At 46.1% G+C, this 17,299-nt stretch overlaps 1 protein-coding gene across 1 annotated transcript in view; it reads right to left on the bottom strand.

The window, feature by feature from the left end:
- Positions 1 to 17,299, bottom strand: part of topbp1 (DNA topoisomerase II binding protein 1) — a 162,914-nt gene that overhangs the window by 81,133 nt on the left and 64,482 nt on the right. The window contains exons 13-15 of the mRNA XM_067999941.1: positions 13,419 to 13,630; positions 10,056 to 10,351; positions 3,312 to 3,488 (exon numbers count right to left, since the gene is read on the bottom strand). Coding sequence (XP_067856042.1) covers positions 3,312 to 3,488; positions 10,056 to 10,351; positions 13,419 to 13,630 — 685 coding nt within the window. The remainder of the gene's footprint in view (positions 1 to 3,311; positions 3,489 to 10,055; positions 10,352 to 13,418; positions 13,631 to 17,299) is intronic.

Below are 17,299 nucleotides of genomic sequence, written 5' to 3'. Positions count from 1 at the left end.
TGCTATCCAGCTAAGTGGGACAGTTCTCACTTGGCTCCTCTCTTACTCATCTGATCTAGCCAGAACAGCGTCAGGAATGGCATCCCTTTCCGCCCCAGCATCGTTATCTCCGGAATCCCCCAAGGATCTGTCCTTGTCCCCCTCCTCTATGGGCTGCCCCTTGCCAACATCACCCACAGGCATAAGGTCAGCTTCCAAATGTATGGTCACGACACCCAGCTCTACCTTTCCAACACCTCTCTCGACCCCTCCACTGCCTATGTTGTCAGCCTGCTTTTTGAAAAATTCATTCTTGGGATGTGGGCGTCGCTGGCAAAGCCAGCATTTACTGCCCATTCCTAGTTCCCCGTGAGGTGGTGATGGTGGGCATTCTTCTTGAATCGCTGCAGTCCATATGTTGAAGGTTCTCCCACAGTGCCGTTAGTTAGGGATTTCCAGGATTCTGATCCAGCAACGATGAAGGAATGGCGATATATGCCCAAGTATGGATGCTGTGGGATTGGCGGTGATGGTGTTCCCATGCACCTGCTGCACTTGTCCTTCTAGGTGATGGAGATCATGGGTTTGGGAGGTGCTGTCCAAGAAGCCTTAGCGAGATGCTGCAGTGCACCCTGTAGATAGTACACACTGCCGCCACGGTACACCAGTGGTGGAGGGAGTGGATGGGCTACCAATCAAATGGACTGCTTTGCCTGGAAGATGTCGAGCTTCTTGAGTGTTGTTGGAGCTGCACTCATCCAGGCAAGTGAAAAGTATTCCATCACACTCCCGACTTGTGCCTTGTAGGAGGTGGAAAGGATTTGGGGAGTCAGGAGGTGAGTCACTCGCCGCAGAATACCCAGCCTCTGACCTGTTCTAGTAGCCATGGAATTCATGTAGCTGATCCAGTTGAATTTCTGGTCAATGGTGACCCCCAGGATGTTGATGGTGGGGGATTCGGCGATGGTAATGCCATTGAATGTCAAGGGGAGGTGGTTAGACTCTCTCTTGTTGGAGATGGTCATTGCCTGGCACTTGTCTGGCGCGAATGTTACTTGCCACTTAGCCCAAGCCTGGATGTTGTCCAGGTCTTGCTGCAGGCAGGCATGGACTGCTTCATTATTTGAGGGGTTGCGAATGGAACTGAACACTGTGCAATCATCAGCGAACATCCCCATTTCTGACCTTATGGTGGAGGGAAGGTAATTGATGAATATCTGATATCCAGTTTTGGATGAACCAATTTCCTCCAGTTAAACATTAAGACAACATCGTCTTCGGCCACTGGCACATATTCATATCCTCCTACCGATTTCACGCCCCTCCCCAGCCACTACCTCAGGCTGAACCAGTCTATTTATAATCTTAGCGTCCTATTTAACCATGAGCTGAACTTCCAACCCTATATACCCACCTTCAAAAAGACCGCCTACTTCCATCTCAATAACATTGCGGACCTCTGCCCATCTAGTGCTGAAACCCTCATCCATGACTTTGTTACCTCCAGGTTTGACTAATCCAATGCTCTCCTGGCCGATCTCCCAATCTCCACCCTGCATAACCTTCAGCACCAAGTCCCACTCACCATAACCCCTGTCCTTGCTGGCCTATACTGACTGCTGACCTCCCAATGTCTCAAATTTAAAATTCTTATCTGCGTGCTTAAAATCTCTTCACGACTTTGCACCTCCCATCTCTGTAACCTCCTGCAGTGCTATAAAGCTCCCCACCCCCCCCTACCCCGCGACTCTGATTCTGGCCTTTTGGGATCCTGATGGAAAGTGATGAATCTTTTCTACCCCTTTTACCTCCCATCTCTCAAATCACTCCCATAGGTGAGTCCCAATCCCCTATGCCTTTGAGAATATCGTCAATAGACTGGGTATGTAGGTAAGTTTTCAGTTACACAGCCTGGTACCAAAAAGATCAACCTTTCTGCTAATTGCTTTTAGCTACTGGAATTATTTTATTGGTTCTCTCTCCAGACTTTGACAAGCAACTTTGACAAGCATCACAACTTCAGACCTCATTTTAAGTTCTTTTACAATAGATGAACAAGTGAATAATTGATAGTGATGTAATATATAGTAGAAATCCTTCTATCTAGCACCTTGAAAGGAAAACAATATAAGGTTGCAATCTGGTGCTAACCTATTCTTTTGTAGAATACTTTATGTACCCAATGTTTATTTTCTTATAAACTGCTTTTCCTCTTCAAATATCCCACAGCTTCCTGCATTTTTGAATAACGGTCAACCACATTCAAAAATAATTGGCTGTCATACATATAACTGAATAAATTCCAGTTTATGTTAGTTGGCTCGTCCCTCAGCTTTATAGACAATGGTCAGAAACTTCTGTATCGATTTAAGTTTGGGCCAAGATTCTGGCTGTAGTTAATCTTTTAAAAAAAAATCCTTTTGTATTCTGACTGGATTTAAAGGGGCAGCTATCAAGGCAAAGCTGGACAAACGAAAAATATCTTCATGCAGCCAAAGCAATAACTTGTCTCTTTCCTTTTCAAATATTGATGGATCTGCTGTGTATTTCCTGTTTTTACTTCACCCTCCACAAATTGGCCCAAGCCGTGATCACAGAACATTCAGAGTGAGCTCTAACATTCTCTGAGGGTCCAAGAAACACCAAGAGGACAATTATTCCTTTACACCGTTTCCTTGCCCCTGCAGGTTAGTGCTTTGGATGAAGAATTAAAGGGCGTCTAGAAAATTTTTTTTTTTGGCACAGAAGAAGATGGAATTCTCCATGCGGAATTGCTGAAGCAAAGTCCTTGAATTCTTTTAAAAGGGAGATAGTTGGTTGAAAAAGAGGACTATTAAAAGGTAAAGGAAGCAAGCAGGTGAGTGGGATTAGATGCAGGTGAGTGGGATTAGATTAAGTGGCTCAATGGAAGAAAACACCAGCAAAGACTTGATGGGCCAAATATTCTATTTCTGTACTGTAACATTCTGTGATTTGAAGATTCTTCATCAGAGTAAGTAAACATGGCAATTTTCATCAACACAGGAAGCTGAGGTGTTGTCTGAACCAGCACGGTGAGTCACAATATTGACAACCCAATACTCAAAATAGCTCAGAGTGACATTGCTTCACCGTTCCCGATTGGTGACCTGGGCTTATAGCGACATGCAAAGGGCACAAATGAAGAAAGGAGAACAGGAAAAGCAAAAATATAATACTTAAAATGTAAAGTGTTACAATTTAGAATGTGCAAGAGGCTTTTCCCAAGTTATCGATTTTGTCTAGAAATTAAACGCCCACTAAGGAAACAACGCATTCGTTCCTGATGCTGAAGAGAGTCACCCCTATCTTACCTTTGCTGGTTCAGGCACGTGAAGTTGTGGGCTGGCTGCAGACGGCGCTACCACATTCCGTCTACTATTTGCCAGAGCTACCTTCAGGTTCCTGCCAATGACTTCAGACAGGGGAGTGCTCAGCTTTCTGCTATGCTGATGTGGATTCTTTGGAGTTTCCAGAGCTGCCAATGCATCCTGTATGGAAAAGAATATAATTGAAAAATATCAACTTAGGGCAGATACCCAGCAAAGATTACAATACAATAAAATCTTATCAAAGGATTCAGGTGACATTACCTGCAAGAGCAAAATGTCCCGAGTTTGTAAGCATTCAGGCAACAGGAAGCTTTTAAGTTATCCATTATTTGACATGCTTCACAACATATATTCAGCTTCAATTTTAATCTGAGTTTTGTTACGATCTAGTTTTTCTCCCAGTAGGAAGTGCCCACTCTAACAATACATAACATGGGGCACAAATAATGGAGCGCGCTGTTTTGATAGTTCCGGCGTTCGCACATGTGCAGTGAAACGCAGAAATGTGGACCTCACTCCTATTGGCTCGCCGGTGATACGACAGCTTCGAATTAAAGGGCCATCGCATGCTGCAATCAGAGAAATCATTGAGAATACGCCAACTTGCTCACCTGCCCAGCTGGAAAGTAACTAATTACACCACCAAACAGGTACGCTTAAAAATACCAGGTCTAAACTAAGTTTCATCAGCGCAGTAAGTCTTAATGGCTGCCAAACAACTGAAAGTTAACTTTTAAAAAATGTAGAGTCTCATATTACTCCTATTTTAATCATTTTTGGTCATTCAAAAAAAAATTAATTTTTTTTTAACTTTTCTCTTCTCTCTCTCTAATTTAATTCAATTATTTCTTTGGCTTTTTATATCTAAAAAGTATATATTTTTTTATTTACAATGTCATACAGAATACTAATGATCAATGAATGAAGTCTGCATGCCGACTTGAGCAATGCAGCCTGAATCTGCGGACGTGACTTCTCTTCCTCACAGATGTTTCCAGCTGCTCAGAGGCTGGGTTGATAGCGCACATTTTTAAAAAAAGTTCATATTCAAGCAATTCGATGCCACGGAGCCCGCAGTAAGTAAATTCGATAATTTAGTTCGCGGGAGCGTCGGTGAGTGTTGCCTCGCTGCACTGCGTGATTCCTGACCCCATATCTAAATCGGGCTCCTACAGTGCAATTGGGAGCCCGATTTGAAATTAACTCGTGCTGCACAGGTTTCCTGGGGTTTGAGAAACTCCGCGGTGAAGCAGAGGTGGGAGCTGCCGGCTCCCTGAGGTAAGTGGCTCTTTCAGCACTCCCCCAAGGCCCCACGAGGAAGCCTTCAGCCCCGATCTCCAACCACCGCCCACCCAGTGCCTCCCGATCGCAGGCCTCCCCCACTGCTCCCGATTGCGGACCTCGCACAGCTGTCCTGATTGCCGACCTCTCCCTCCCCCCCACTCCCGATTGCCGCTGACTGTCCCCGGCTGAGGCCTCCGGTGTCCCCTCCTGCCCGCCGGTCAGGCTATCCATTTGACCGGCTGCCGGACAGCAGGCGGAGCAACAAGATGCAGAACCTCCTCGTCCCCGGCCTGCCCGGGTTCTTCGGCAGCATTCGGCTTCACCTGCACCCTCCCCCCACCGCCCCGGTAAATATCGGGGCCAAAGGCTCAGCAGTGGTTTTACCCCTGGGTATCAAGACCAGGGATTTGCCCTCACGACACAGTAATTCTGTGGACATTATAATCTACCGAGTCTTCAAACACCGAAGGACAAATGGGACTCCTTACTTTTAATACTGGGAAAAGGAAGGACAATCCAGTCTGCATGTAGATGTGGACATGCCATTCGTGAGACAACCAGTATCATAGCAGGTACAGCACATGAGGAGACCATTTGGCCCATCGTGCCAGTGCCAGCTCTTTGAAAGAGCTATCCAATTAGTTCCGTTCCCCTGCTCTTTCCCCATTGCCCTGTAAATGTTTTCCTTTCAAGTATTTATCCAATTCTCTTTTCAAAGATACCATTGAATCTGCTTCCACGACACTTTTTGGTGGTGCATTCCAGATCAGCACGATAAGCCAAATGACCTCCTCCTGCGCTATACCTACTGTGATTACAATCCGCTGCCTCTGCCTCTTTTGCCGATCACCTTAAATCTGTGTCCTCTGGTTACCGACCTTTCTGCCACTGGAAACTGTTTCTCCTTATTCACTCTATCAAAACCGTTCATGATTTTGAACACCTCTATCAAATCTTCCCTTAACCTTCTCTGCTCCAAGGAGAACAACCCCAGCTTCTCCAGTCTCACCACATAACTGAAGTCCCTCATCCATGGTACCATTCCAGTAAATCTCTTCTGCACCCTCTCCAAGGCCTTCACATCTTTCCTAAAGTGTGGTGCCCAGAATTGAACACAATTCTCCAGCTGTGGCCTAGCCAGTGTTTTATAAAGGTTTACCATAGCCTCCTTGCTCTTGTACGCTACGCCTCTATTAATAAAGCCCAGGATTCCATATGCATTTTTTAACAGCCTTATTAACTTGTCCTGTCACCTTCAAAGATTTGTGTATGTGCACCCCCAGGTCTCTCTGTTCCTGCACCCCCACTAAAATTGTACCATTTAGTTTATATTGCCTCTCCTCATTCTTCCTATCAAAATGCATCACTTCACACTTCTCTGCCTTAAATTCCATCTGCTACGTCTCTGCCCATTCCACCAGTCTGTCTATGTCCTCCTGAAGTCTGTTACTATCCTCCACATTGTTTACTATATTTCCGAGTTTTGTGTCATCTGCAAACATTGAAATTATAGCCTATATACCCAAGTCCAGGTCATTAATTTATATCAAAAAGAGCAGTGGTCCCAATACTGACCCCCTGGGGAACACCACTGTATACTTCCCTCCAGTCTGAAAAACAACCGTTCACCACTACTCTCTGCTTTGTCCCTATGTATCATAGAAAGCTTACAAGTGGTCCAATTTGAGCAGATGCTCAATGACAGGGAGAACATTTTGGTATGTTGACAATTCAAATTTATACAGTACACCTTAGGCGTTATTGTGTGACTCAACGCATCACATCCTCGGAGTTCACTGCCATCCTGTCCTCCCTTAACCTCCCCCTCCATGTATACACTCCTACCCATATTCACGGTCACACCCTCGACTTTGCCAACTCATGTGGCCTCTCTTTTCCCACCGTGTCAATCACAGACAAGGCCATCTCTGATCACTTCCGTGCATCCCTCTCCACTCACTTCCCCCTTTCCCCTTCCAACCCCACTTCCCTCTGCATCACTTACAACATCACTTTCAAATTCCCAACAGTCTAGCCTCTGGCCCTCCATTCATCACCACACTTCTACTCAATCAAACCCTCAACTCCACCTTTGATACCATTGTCCCCAGTAAAACCCTTACTGCTCGCACCCCCTGGTACAGCCCCATCTTCACTCCCTTAGGTACAAGAGACGCAAATTTGAATGATTATCGCACACAACTGGTTTAGCCATTCATCGCTAGATCTGGCTGGACCTCATACAGCACTATCGGGCCCGCTGGCAAAACTGCTCACTGCTCCAGGATCATCCTGGAATGCAAAGAAAACCTCCGGCTTCTTTTCACTAACTACCAAGTCTCCTTAAACCCCTCTCCTCTTCCCCCTCCACCCTCACCTCCAACAACAAGTGCAAGGAGCTCATGGACTTCTTTCTCACTAAGGTGGAGACCATCCATTCAGCTGCCTCTGCTGCTTCCCTCCATTCCCCACCAAGCCAAACTTAGCTAAGATTCCCCCCACCCTAGCACTGAAAGTGTATCTTTCTCTACTTTCCCTTCCACTTCCGAAACATCAACCGTCTCCACCACTGCCTCAGCTCACCTGCTGCTGAAACCCTCATCCATGCCTTTGTTACCTCTAGACTTGACTATTCCAATGCTCTCCTGGTCGGCCTCCCATTTTCCACCCTCCATAAACTTGAGCTCATCCAAAATTCTGCTGTCCGTATCCTAACTCTCATCAAGTCTCGTTCACTTATTACACATTTGCTCGCTGACCTACACTGGCTCCCAGTCCGGCAACGCCGCAATTTTGAAATTCTTATCCTTGTGTTCAAATCCGTCCACGGCCTCGCCCCTCCCTATCTCTGTAACCTCCCCCAGTCCCACAACTCTCCGAGATCTCTGCGCTCCTCCAATTCTTGCCTCTTGCGCATCCCCGATTTTAATCACTCCACCATTGGCGGCCATGCCTTCAGCTGCCTAGGCCCTAAGCTCTGGAAATCCCTCCCTTAACCTCTCCAGCTCTCCCTCCTCCTTTAAGATGTTCATTAAAACCTAACTCTTTGACCAAGCTATTGGTCACCTGTCCGAAAATTTAACATGTGGCTCGATGTCAAAACCTTTGTTTGATAATGCTCCTGTGAAGTGCCTTGGGACGTTTTACTAAGTTAATGGTGCTATATAAATGCAAGTTGTTGTTATTGTAGTGGTAGTAGTAGTAGTAGTTTCTCCTATCACCCCTCATGCTCTCTTCACGCTCATTTTGTCCATAAGACCCACCTCCTGCTCTCTCGTCCATTTTCCTACCAAATTGCTGACTACCCAACTTCCCTTCTTCTTCATATTAGCTGATAGTGTTAACGGTTCCCTCTCCTCGGGTACTGTCCACTCCCTTTCAAATCAGCCGTCATTACCTCACCCCCCTTCAAAAATCCACCCTTGACCCCCCCCCCGTCCTTGTAAAATACCGCCCCATCTCCAACCTCCCTTTCCTCTCCAGAGTCCTTGAACGTGTTGTTGCCTCCCAAGTCCTTGTCCATCTTTCCTGCAATTCCATGTGTGAACCTCTCCGATCAGGTTTCCACATCTGCCACAGTACTGAAACGGCCCTAATCAAAGCCACAAATGACATCCTATGTGACCGTGACTGTGGTAAACTATCCCTGCTCATCCTTTGATATGGATGACCACACCATCCTCCTCCAACGCCTCTCCTCCGTTGTCCAGCTGGGTGGGACCGCCCACGTCTTGTTCCATTCCTATCCAGTCGTAGCCACAGAATCACCTGCAATGACTTCTCTTCCCTCTCCCCCACCGTTACCTCTGGAGTCCCCCAAGGATCTTGGCCCCCTCCTATTTCTTATCTACATGCTATCCCTCGGCGACATCATCCAAAAACACACGTCAGATTCCACATGTACGCTGACGGCACCCAACTCTTTCTCACCACCACCTCTCCCGACCTCTCCACTGCAACTGATTAGTCACGCTGATTGTCCGACATCCTTTTTTTTTATTCGTTCATGGGATGTGGGCGTTGTTGGCGAGGCCGGCATTTATTGCCCATCCCTAATTGCCCTCGAGAAGGTGGTGGTGAGCCGCCTTCTTGAACCGCTGCAGTCCGTGTGGTGAAGGTTCTCCCACAGTGCTGTTAGGAAGGGAGTTCCAGGATTTTGACCCAGCGACGATGAAGGAACGACGATATATTTCCAAGTCAGGATGGTGTGTGACTTGGAGGGGGACGTGCAGGTGGTGTTGTTCCCATGTGCCTGCTGCTCTTGTCCTTCTAGGTGGTAGAGGTCGCGGGTTTGGCAGGTGCTGTCGAAGACGCCTTGGCGAGTTGTAGTCGCACAGCTGGTGCGCCACTTTGCCAGTTTTTCATGCTTCCTTACCTACTTGCCTAATCCCATCCTCTTTAAGCTATTCACACGCTCTGTAGTGTATATGTCTTTTATTTCTCACATTATGCATCCTAATGTCTCATGTTAATATCACTTCTGCCATTTAATCATCTCCGGTTCTCCAATTAAGCACTTTGCTTTATTATTTCCTTTTGTCTGCGTGTGTGTTTTTCCCCTCCCCCTCTTCCCTTAGAATCATAGAATGATACAGCACAGGAGGCGGCCATTCGGCCCATCATGCCTGTGCCGGTTCTTTGGAAGAGCTATCCAATTAGTCCCATTCCCCTGCTCTTTCTCCTGCAAATGTTTCCCCTTCAAGTATTTATCCAATTCCCTTTTGAAAGTTACTATTGAGTCTGCTTCCACTGCCCTTTCAGGCAGTGCATTCCAGATCATTACAACTTGCTGCTAATTTTTTTTTCCTCATGGCGCCTCTAATTCTTTTGCCAATTACCCTAAATCTGTGTCCTCTGGTTACCGAACCTTCTGCCGCTGGAAACAGTTTCTCCTTATTTACTCTATCAAAACCCTTCATGATTTTGAACACCTCGATCAAATCTCCTCTTAACCTTCTCTGCTCTAAGGAGAACCCCAGCTTCTCCATGTTACTGATGTCCCTCATCCCTGGTACCATTGTCGTAAATCTCTCTGCACTCTCTATAAGGCCTTGACATCCTTCCTAAATGGCGTAGTGCCCAGAACTGGACACCACAATACTCCAACTGAGGTCTCACCAGTGTTTTATAAAAGTTTAGCACAGCTTCCTTGCTTTTGTACTCTATATCTCTATTTAGAAAGCCAATGATCCCATATGCTTTTTAAACAGCCTTCCCTTGTTCTGTTCCTTTAAATGCTGTTCATAGTTAATATCATCTTGTTGTGATGAAGGGTCCACGTCCAAAACGACAACTCCAATGTTCGTCCCATGTTTATAAATTGTTATCCATCCTAACTGTGCTCGTTACAAAATTGACAATTGTGCTGACTCCTTGTATCCAAACCTGTTTACATGCAATCCTTTTTAATCTGTCCTGATTTGAACAACAATATGCTCGTACCTGAACATCAAAAGATGGCTTGAAGAGCTTGTCCTTACACAGGAATTTTGATGGTGTGTCAAGTGACAAACTGGCTTCTTTCTGATGAATGGGTACTCCAGCTCCTACTCCTGTTGTGTCTGTTCTATTTTGCTGAGATACGACCAACTGGAAGGCTTTACTCTGGAACCTGTTTATATCCAGCGGAGTCACAGTAGTGTTCTGCATATTTTTTAGTCTGGATGAGGGTTGCTCAGGTGCCTGTTCCGGCACTTTGTACAAATCTGTATACTTGGCGGTCTGATTCACTTCAGCAACTTTATTCATGAAAAAAATTATATTAAAACAAGGAGTTAAAAATGCTTGAGTGCAACTGTCCAGATTCCAGCATATATTAAATTAAGCTGCACAAGGCAACGCAGCAAAATCTCAATAATACATTAAAATGCCACCTAAACTGGGAGCATGATCATTCACATCCTTAGTTCTGCCCATTACAAATTGTGACTCTTTAAATGTTGCATTTAGAGATTCTTCCCAACATTACTGCTTTTAAATGTAAATGTGGTATGTCCCTTTAAGGCCACAAGGGGCGAGTGCCGTGTCCCTCTGGGTCAATCTGCGACTAATTGTTCTTGAACAGATCCCTGGTCAATCTGGTTCTTCCTTTAAACGTCTTCTTTAAATGTGATGCTCAAAGTCCATCAGAAGCTATTTTCTTTTGGCAGCGAAGTTCCTAAATACATTGGAAATGGTGGTTCTCTCTCCAATAACCTTTTTTTAAAAAAAACAAGTGAAACACAGAAACTTGAATGTGTGGCAGTCGAACACCTTAAGTGTTACAGATGCATCAGTGCGATCTCCAGTTAGATTGCTCATGGTTGGTCTGCTCATAGTTGAGTCAGAGATTATGCTGATGCAGGGGCAGGCGTTGGTGAGATATGGAACTGGGAAGGAAGGTGCAGACAGTGGGATTCGGCTGGATAGCTCTTTTGCAGCCGGCACAGACACGATGGGCCGAATGGCCTCCTTCTGTGCTGTAAATTTCTCTGATTCTATCGCCTGTGCAGGAATTTGGAAAGTTTAGGGAGCTGTTGCTGACTACTCAATTTTCATTCATAGTTTTTTGAACTTCCTGATGGGCAGTTTTCATTCTCTTTGTTAACTGCTGATTGGTATGTTCTCGTTCATCTGTATCTGGAAACCAACTCAACATTCTCACACCTGTTATTATTGGGCTGAGTAAATATTATAATAGAAGTTTGCAAAAGGGAAAGACTTTGCCTTCAAACTCCTTAAAAATATGTTCAATAAAAAGCAACAAAGGCAGAGGCTGCAACTCTTATTACTTACAACGGCCCATAGGCAGAAACAAAATGACTGCCAGAAGGAGACACTCCTGCAGACAACAGAAACAGAATGCCAGGTATAACCTACAGGTGTGGTATTCAGAGGACATAGGAACATGTGCATTGCATGACTTTTGTGGAGCACATGGCCGAGGTATCAAACGAGTACTTTGCATCAAGGAAGAAGATGCTGCCACAGTCTCAGTAAAGGAAGATATAGTTGAGATACTGGATGGGCTAAAAACTGATAAAAGAAGAGGTACTTGAAAGGCAGCTGTAGTTAAAGTAGATAAGTCACTCAGTCCGGATGGGATGCACCCTAGGTTGCTGAGGGAAGTAGTAGTGGAAATTGCAGAGGTACTGACCATAATCTTCCAAATATCCGTAGATATGGGAGTGGTGCCAGAGGACTGGAGAATTGCAAATGTTACATCCTTGATAAAAAGGGTGTAAGGATAAACCCAGCAACTAAAGGCCAGTCAGTTTAACGTCAGTGGTGGGGAAACTTTTAGAAAAGATAATCCAGGACAGGATTAACAGTCACTTGGATAAATGTGTATCGATTAGGGAAAGCCAGCATGGATTTGTTAAAGGTAAATCGTGTTTAACCAACTTGATAGAGTTTTTTGATGAGGTAACAGAGAGGGTAGATGAGGGCAATACAGTTGATGTGGTGTATATGGACTTTCAAAAGGCATTTGATAAAGTGCCGCACAGTAGGCTTGTCATCAAGATTGCGGCCCATGGAATAAAGGGGGCAGTAGCAACATGGATACAGAATTGGGTAAGGGACAGGAAACAGAGAGCAGTGATGAACAGTTGTTTTTTGGTCTGGAGGGAGATGTACAGTGATGTTCCCCAGGGGTCAGTGCTGGGACCACTGCTTTTCTTGATATATATTAATGACTTGGACTTGGGTGTACAGGGCACAATTTCTAAATTTGCAGATGACACAAAACTTGGAAGAGTAGTGAACAGTGAGGAGGATAGTGATAGACTTCGAGATGATATAGACAGGCTGGTGGCATGGGCGGACACGTGGCAGATGAAATTTAACACAGAAAAATGTGGTGATACATTTCGGTAGGAAAAACGAAGAGAGGAAATATAAACTAGAGGGCACAACTCTAAAAGGTGTACAGGAACAGAGAGGTCTGGGGGTATATGTGCACAAATCATTGAAGGTGGCAGGGCAGGTTGAGAAAGTGGTTAAAAAAGCATACGGGATCCTGGGCTTTATAAATAGAGGCAGAGAGTACAAAAGTATTGAAGTCATGATGAACCTTTATGAAACACTGGTTCGGCCACAACTGGAGTATTGTGTCCAGTTCTGGGCACCGCACTTCAGGGTGCAGAAGAGATTTACTAGAATGCTTCCAGGGATGAGGGACTTCAGAGTTACGTGAATAGACTGGAGAAGCTGGGGTTGTTCTCCTTGGAACAAAGAAGGTTACGAGGAGATTTGATCGAGGTATTCAAAATCATGAAGGGTCGAGACAGAGTAGATAGAGAGAAACCGTTCCATTGACGGAAGGGTCAAGAAACAGAGGACATAGATTTAAGGCGATTGGCATAAGAACCAAAGGTTACATGAGGAAAAACTTTTTTACACAGCGAGTGGTTAGGATCTGGAATGCACTGCCCGAGGTGATGGTGGAGGCAGATTTAATCATGGCCTTCAAAAGGGAACTGGATAAGTACTTGAAAGTAAAAAATTTGCAGGGCTTCGGCGATAGGGCGGGGGAGTGGGACTTGCTGGATCACTCTTGCCATGAGCCGGCATGGACTCGATGGGCCGAATGGCCTCCTTCCATGCTGTAACCTTTCTATGATTCTATGTCTCTGAAACGTCTAATCACACCAGTGACGTACCCAAATGGGCACTGTCGATTCATTGATAGTGGGATACAAAATGGAAATATGTAAGATGAGGGGCCTCAACTGACTCGCATAATTTCATCACCTTCCATCTTCAACAGCTGCAGCTTGCAAATGGGCTGAAATACAATACATTACTTGATGTTACAACACTTACCAGCATCAGTAGCGTTTTCTACCAAGAACTTGCTTTCATCAGCCCTTTCCCCTAATCGAGCAGACTCAAATAGCCAAGCGGCAGTCACAGCTGGTAAATCCCACTTTTTTGCAGCTTCATACTTGGAGCCTTGTGGTTCCTGCAGGACCAGATGGGTGCTGGCAAGCATGCCTTTCTTCAAATTTGCTTTTCGAACAAAAAATTCCTGTACTCTTCAAACAAAGCAAGAGATGTCACAAAGTCCTGCTATGTGCACACATGTCCTGTGATTAAATTCAAGCACTTGGTTTAAAAGATAAAATTCATTATTTTTATCCCATACCCACATCATACCCAGGCCAAGGGGGAAGGCACTGGTTGCATTCTGAGAACCCACCAAGAGGTGCAGGAAGGTGGCCCCGCTGTGATTTACTCTCTAATTTCCCCCTCCATATGGAATGATAATCGGCTTTCCCAAGAGCACAACTGAAATCAGAAATTATGTGAGAAATGAAAAGACGATCGTAGGGCCGACCACTCCTCCCCACAATACTGCAGCTTTGAACAAATTATGTGAAGATTACTTGTCCGTTTTTTTTGATTTATCCCATTTTGCCTTTTCTCCAGCCTACCCCATTATTTTACTTGCTATTGCTCAAATGGAAAGAAAATAATGTGTATGGAAAATGAGAGTGATCTGAGGGTCCTGATTGACAATAAATAAAAGCCAATTAGATGTTGGAGTGTATTAAAAGGTCAATATTGAGCCTAAATGATGAGGTTATCTGCCACGCTATAAATCACTGGTGCCACCACACTTAGAATACGGTCTACAGTTCTGGTCACCACAGTAGGTGAAGGATATTGCAGCTATTGAAAGGATTCAGAAGAGAGCAACCAGAATGATTGAGGGGATGGAGAGATTGGATTATGAGAAGCGATTATATAAATTGGGCATGTTCTCAGTGGGAAAGGGAAAGTTGAGAGGTGATATGATTGCTGTTTTTAGGATTCTAAACAGACTAGATAATGTCGAGCATGACAAGCTGTTCCACCTTGTCCAGAACAGTAGATCCAGAGCTCACGGCCTTGGAGGGGGTAGGTTCAAAACTAAATCAGCAGAAACATTATTTCAGTGAGTGAGTGGTCAATCTGTGGATCAGGCGCCCGAGGGCGGTAATGGAAGCAGATGGTATTGATCGTTCAAATGCAAATTAAATAGGTTTTGTTCAGAAAATTATATTTTGGGCTACAATATAGGAGTAATTTGAGATGTGACATATAAGTGCAGCATGCTGGAGAGAAATAGGTGATTTGGACCCATGGTTCCTAAAGCTGTTCACCACTAGGGGATTTCCCCGCCTCATGTCTGGGTCTGTTGTAGACTAACTGACAGAGACTGATTGCCATGATTAGTCAACGACTCCATTATCATTGCATCATGCGACTACCAGGAAGGTAGAAGGTAAACTAGATGGGCCTTGGTCATTTTTTGTCTAGCGATTCTTATGTCCCTATTGGCTAAAGGGCTTGCAATTGCCTGGATCAATTCAGTTGTTCTTTACATACAAGAACGTTGCCCACTTGCATACAGTCCTGTGGAATCTCGTCACTACTTAGATTCCTCTATGAGAGTAGTTGATGCTCACAAATTTCTACCAGTCTCTTTTAGCACCCTGGAATATATGTCATTTTGCTGGAGGATTTGTTGGATCTAAATGCCCCCAACATATTGAGTGTCTTTTTTAAATTCGTTCATGGGATGTGGGCGTCGCTGGCGAGGCCGGCATTTATTGCCCATCCCTAACTGCCCTTGAGAAGGTGGCGGTGAGCCGCCTTCTTGAACCGCTGCAGTCCGTGTGGTGAAGGTTCTCCCACAGTGCTCTTAGGAAGGGAGTTCCAAGATTTTGACCCAGCGACGATAAAGGAACGGCGATATATTTCTAAGTCAGGACGGTGTGTGACTTGGAGGGGAACATGCAGGTGGTGTTGTTCCCATGTGCCTGCTGCCCTTGTCCTTGTCCTTCTAGGTGGTAGAGGTCGCGGGTTTGGGAGGTACTGTCGAAGAAGTCTTGGCGAGTTGCTGCAGTGCATCCTGTGGATAGTACACACTGCAATCATGGTGCACTGGTGGTGAAGGGAGTGAATGTTTAGGGTGGTGAATGGGGTGCCAATCAAGCGGGCTGCTTTGTCCTGGATGGAGTCAAGCTTCTTGAGTGTTGTTGGAGCTGCACTCATCCAGGCAAGTGGAGAGTATTCCATCACACTCCTGACTTGTGCCTTGTAGATGGTGGTAAGGCTTTGGGGAGTCAGGAGGTGAGTCACTCGCCGCAGAATACACAGCCTCTGACCTGCTCTTGCAGCCACAGAATTTATGTGGCTGGTCCAGTTACGTTTCTGGTCAATGGTGACCCCCAGGACGTTGATGGTGGGGGATTCGGCGATGGTAATGCCTTTGAATGTCATGGGGAGGTGTTCAGACTCTCTCTTGTTGGAAATGGTCATTGCCTGGCACTTGTCTGGCGCGAATGTTACTTGCCACTTATCAGCCCAATCCTGGATGTTGTCCAGGTCTTGCTGCATGCGGGCACGGACTGCTTCATTATCTGAGGGGTTGCGAACGGAACTGAACACTGTGCAATCATCATTGAAGTCCCCCACCCAGAGTACATTTTGTGCCCTTGCTACCCTCATGTTTTATTTTCTTCCTTAACTTCACCCCTAACTTTTATCTTTGAGTTTCAACTTTGTCTCTTCAGCTATAAACAAATCCAGGATCATTTTGCACTTCTTGGTGAACTTTGCATTCATCGAGATTAGGAATGTTCGTGCTGGAGAATGGAATATTTTCTATTTCTGGCACCCAGCATCAGTAGCATGCATTCCCAGGTCAAGTGCAACATGGTTTGATGCAAAGTAAAGCTTCCTCAGCTCTAACCCAATAACGTGCCTAAGCCCCGATCTCAGATCAGCTTCCCGTACTGCACCAGTGTGACATTTATTTTTATTTCAAATGCCAAGCAATCTACGGCCTCCCTGAATGAAATTCCCAATTTACTGCTAAATTAGCAGTTTTGTGCGGTTAGCTCATGTATATGATCCTTATAGCCAGCAGATAATCCACGCCTTCAGTCTGGGCTGGATTTTAAGCCCACGTGCCAGGGATGCAAGGTCAGTAAATGAACCACTGCACCACACTGTCCCCGCTCTCTGTATGTCTAAAGTCCCTTCTAACCTGTTGTGGTAAGTGGTACAGTGTCTCGGGTTCTCTTCCTTCACCCCCCTTGTCTCCCCGCAAATAGTTAATGTCCCAATACCAAAAATGACTTAAAAACACACTGCCCCCCCTCCCCCCCCACAGTTTTCCCTGTACAGAATGACTGTTTGTCCTCGATCAAGCTCTTAGTGTGTGAAATACATTGGAAATGAAGACTAGTGGTTTACACAGAACTGGAACAATGAAACGGTTCGTTCGGCCCAACAAGAGGGGGCGTTTCCCCCCACGCGATCGGAGCGGGCGTTTCCCCCCACGCGATCGGAGCGGGCGTTTCCCTCCCACGCGATCGGAGCGGGCGTTTCCCTCCCACGCGATCGGAGCGGGCGTTTCCCTCCCACGCGATCGGAGCGGGCGTTTCCCTCCCACGCGATCGGAGCGGGCGTTTCCCTCCCACGCGATCGGAGCGGGCGTTTCCCCCCCCCCCACGCGATCGGAGCGGGCGTTTCCCCCCCCCCCACGCGATCGGAGCGGGCGTTTCCCCCCCACGCGATCGGAGCGGGCGTTTCCCTCCCACGCGATCGGAGCGGGCGTTTCCCCCCCCCACGCGATCGGAGCGGGCGTTTCCCTCCCACGCGATCGGAGCGGGCGTTTCCCCCCCCCACGCGATCGGAGCGGGCGTTTCCCC

This window comes from Heptranchias perlo, chromosome 2 (genome assembly GCF_035084215.1).
Source record: "Heptranchias perlo isolate sHepPer1 chromosome 2, sHepPer1.hap1, whole genome shotgun sequence".
NCBI lineage: Eukaryota > Metazoa > Chordata > Chondrichthyes > Hexanchiformes > Hexanchidae > Heptranchias > Heptranchias perlo.
The sequence above is the reverse complement of the archived record's forward strand: the minus strand, read 5'-3'. Positions and strand labels throughout refer to the sequence as shown.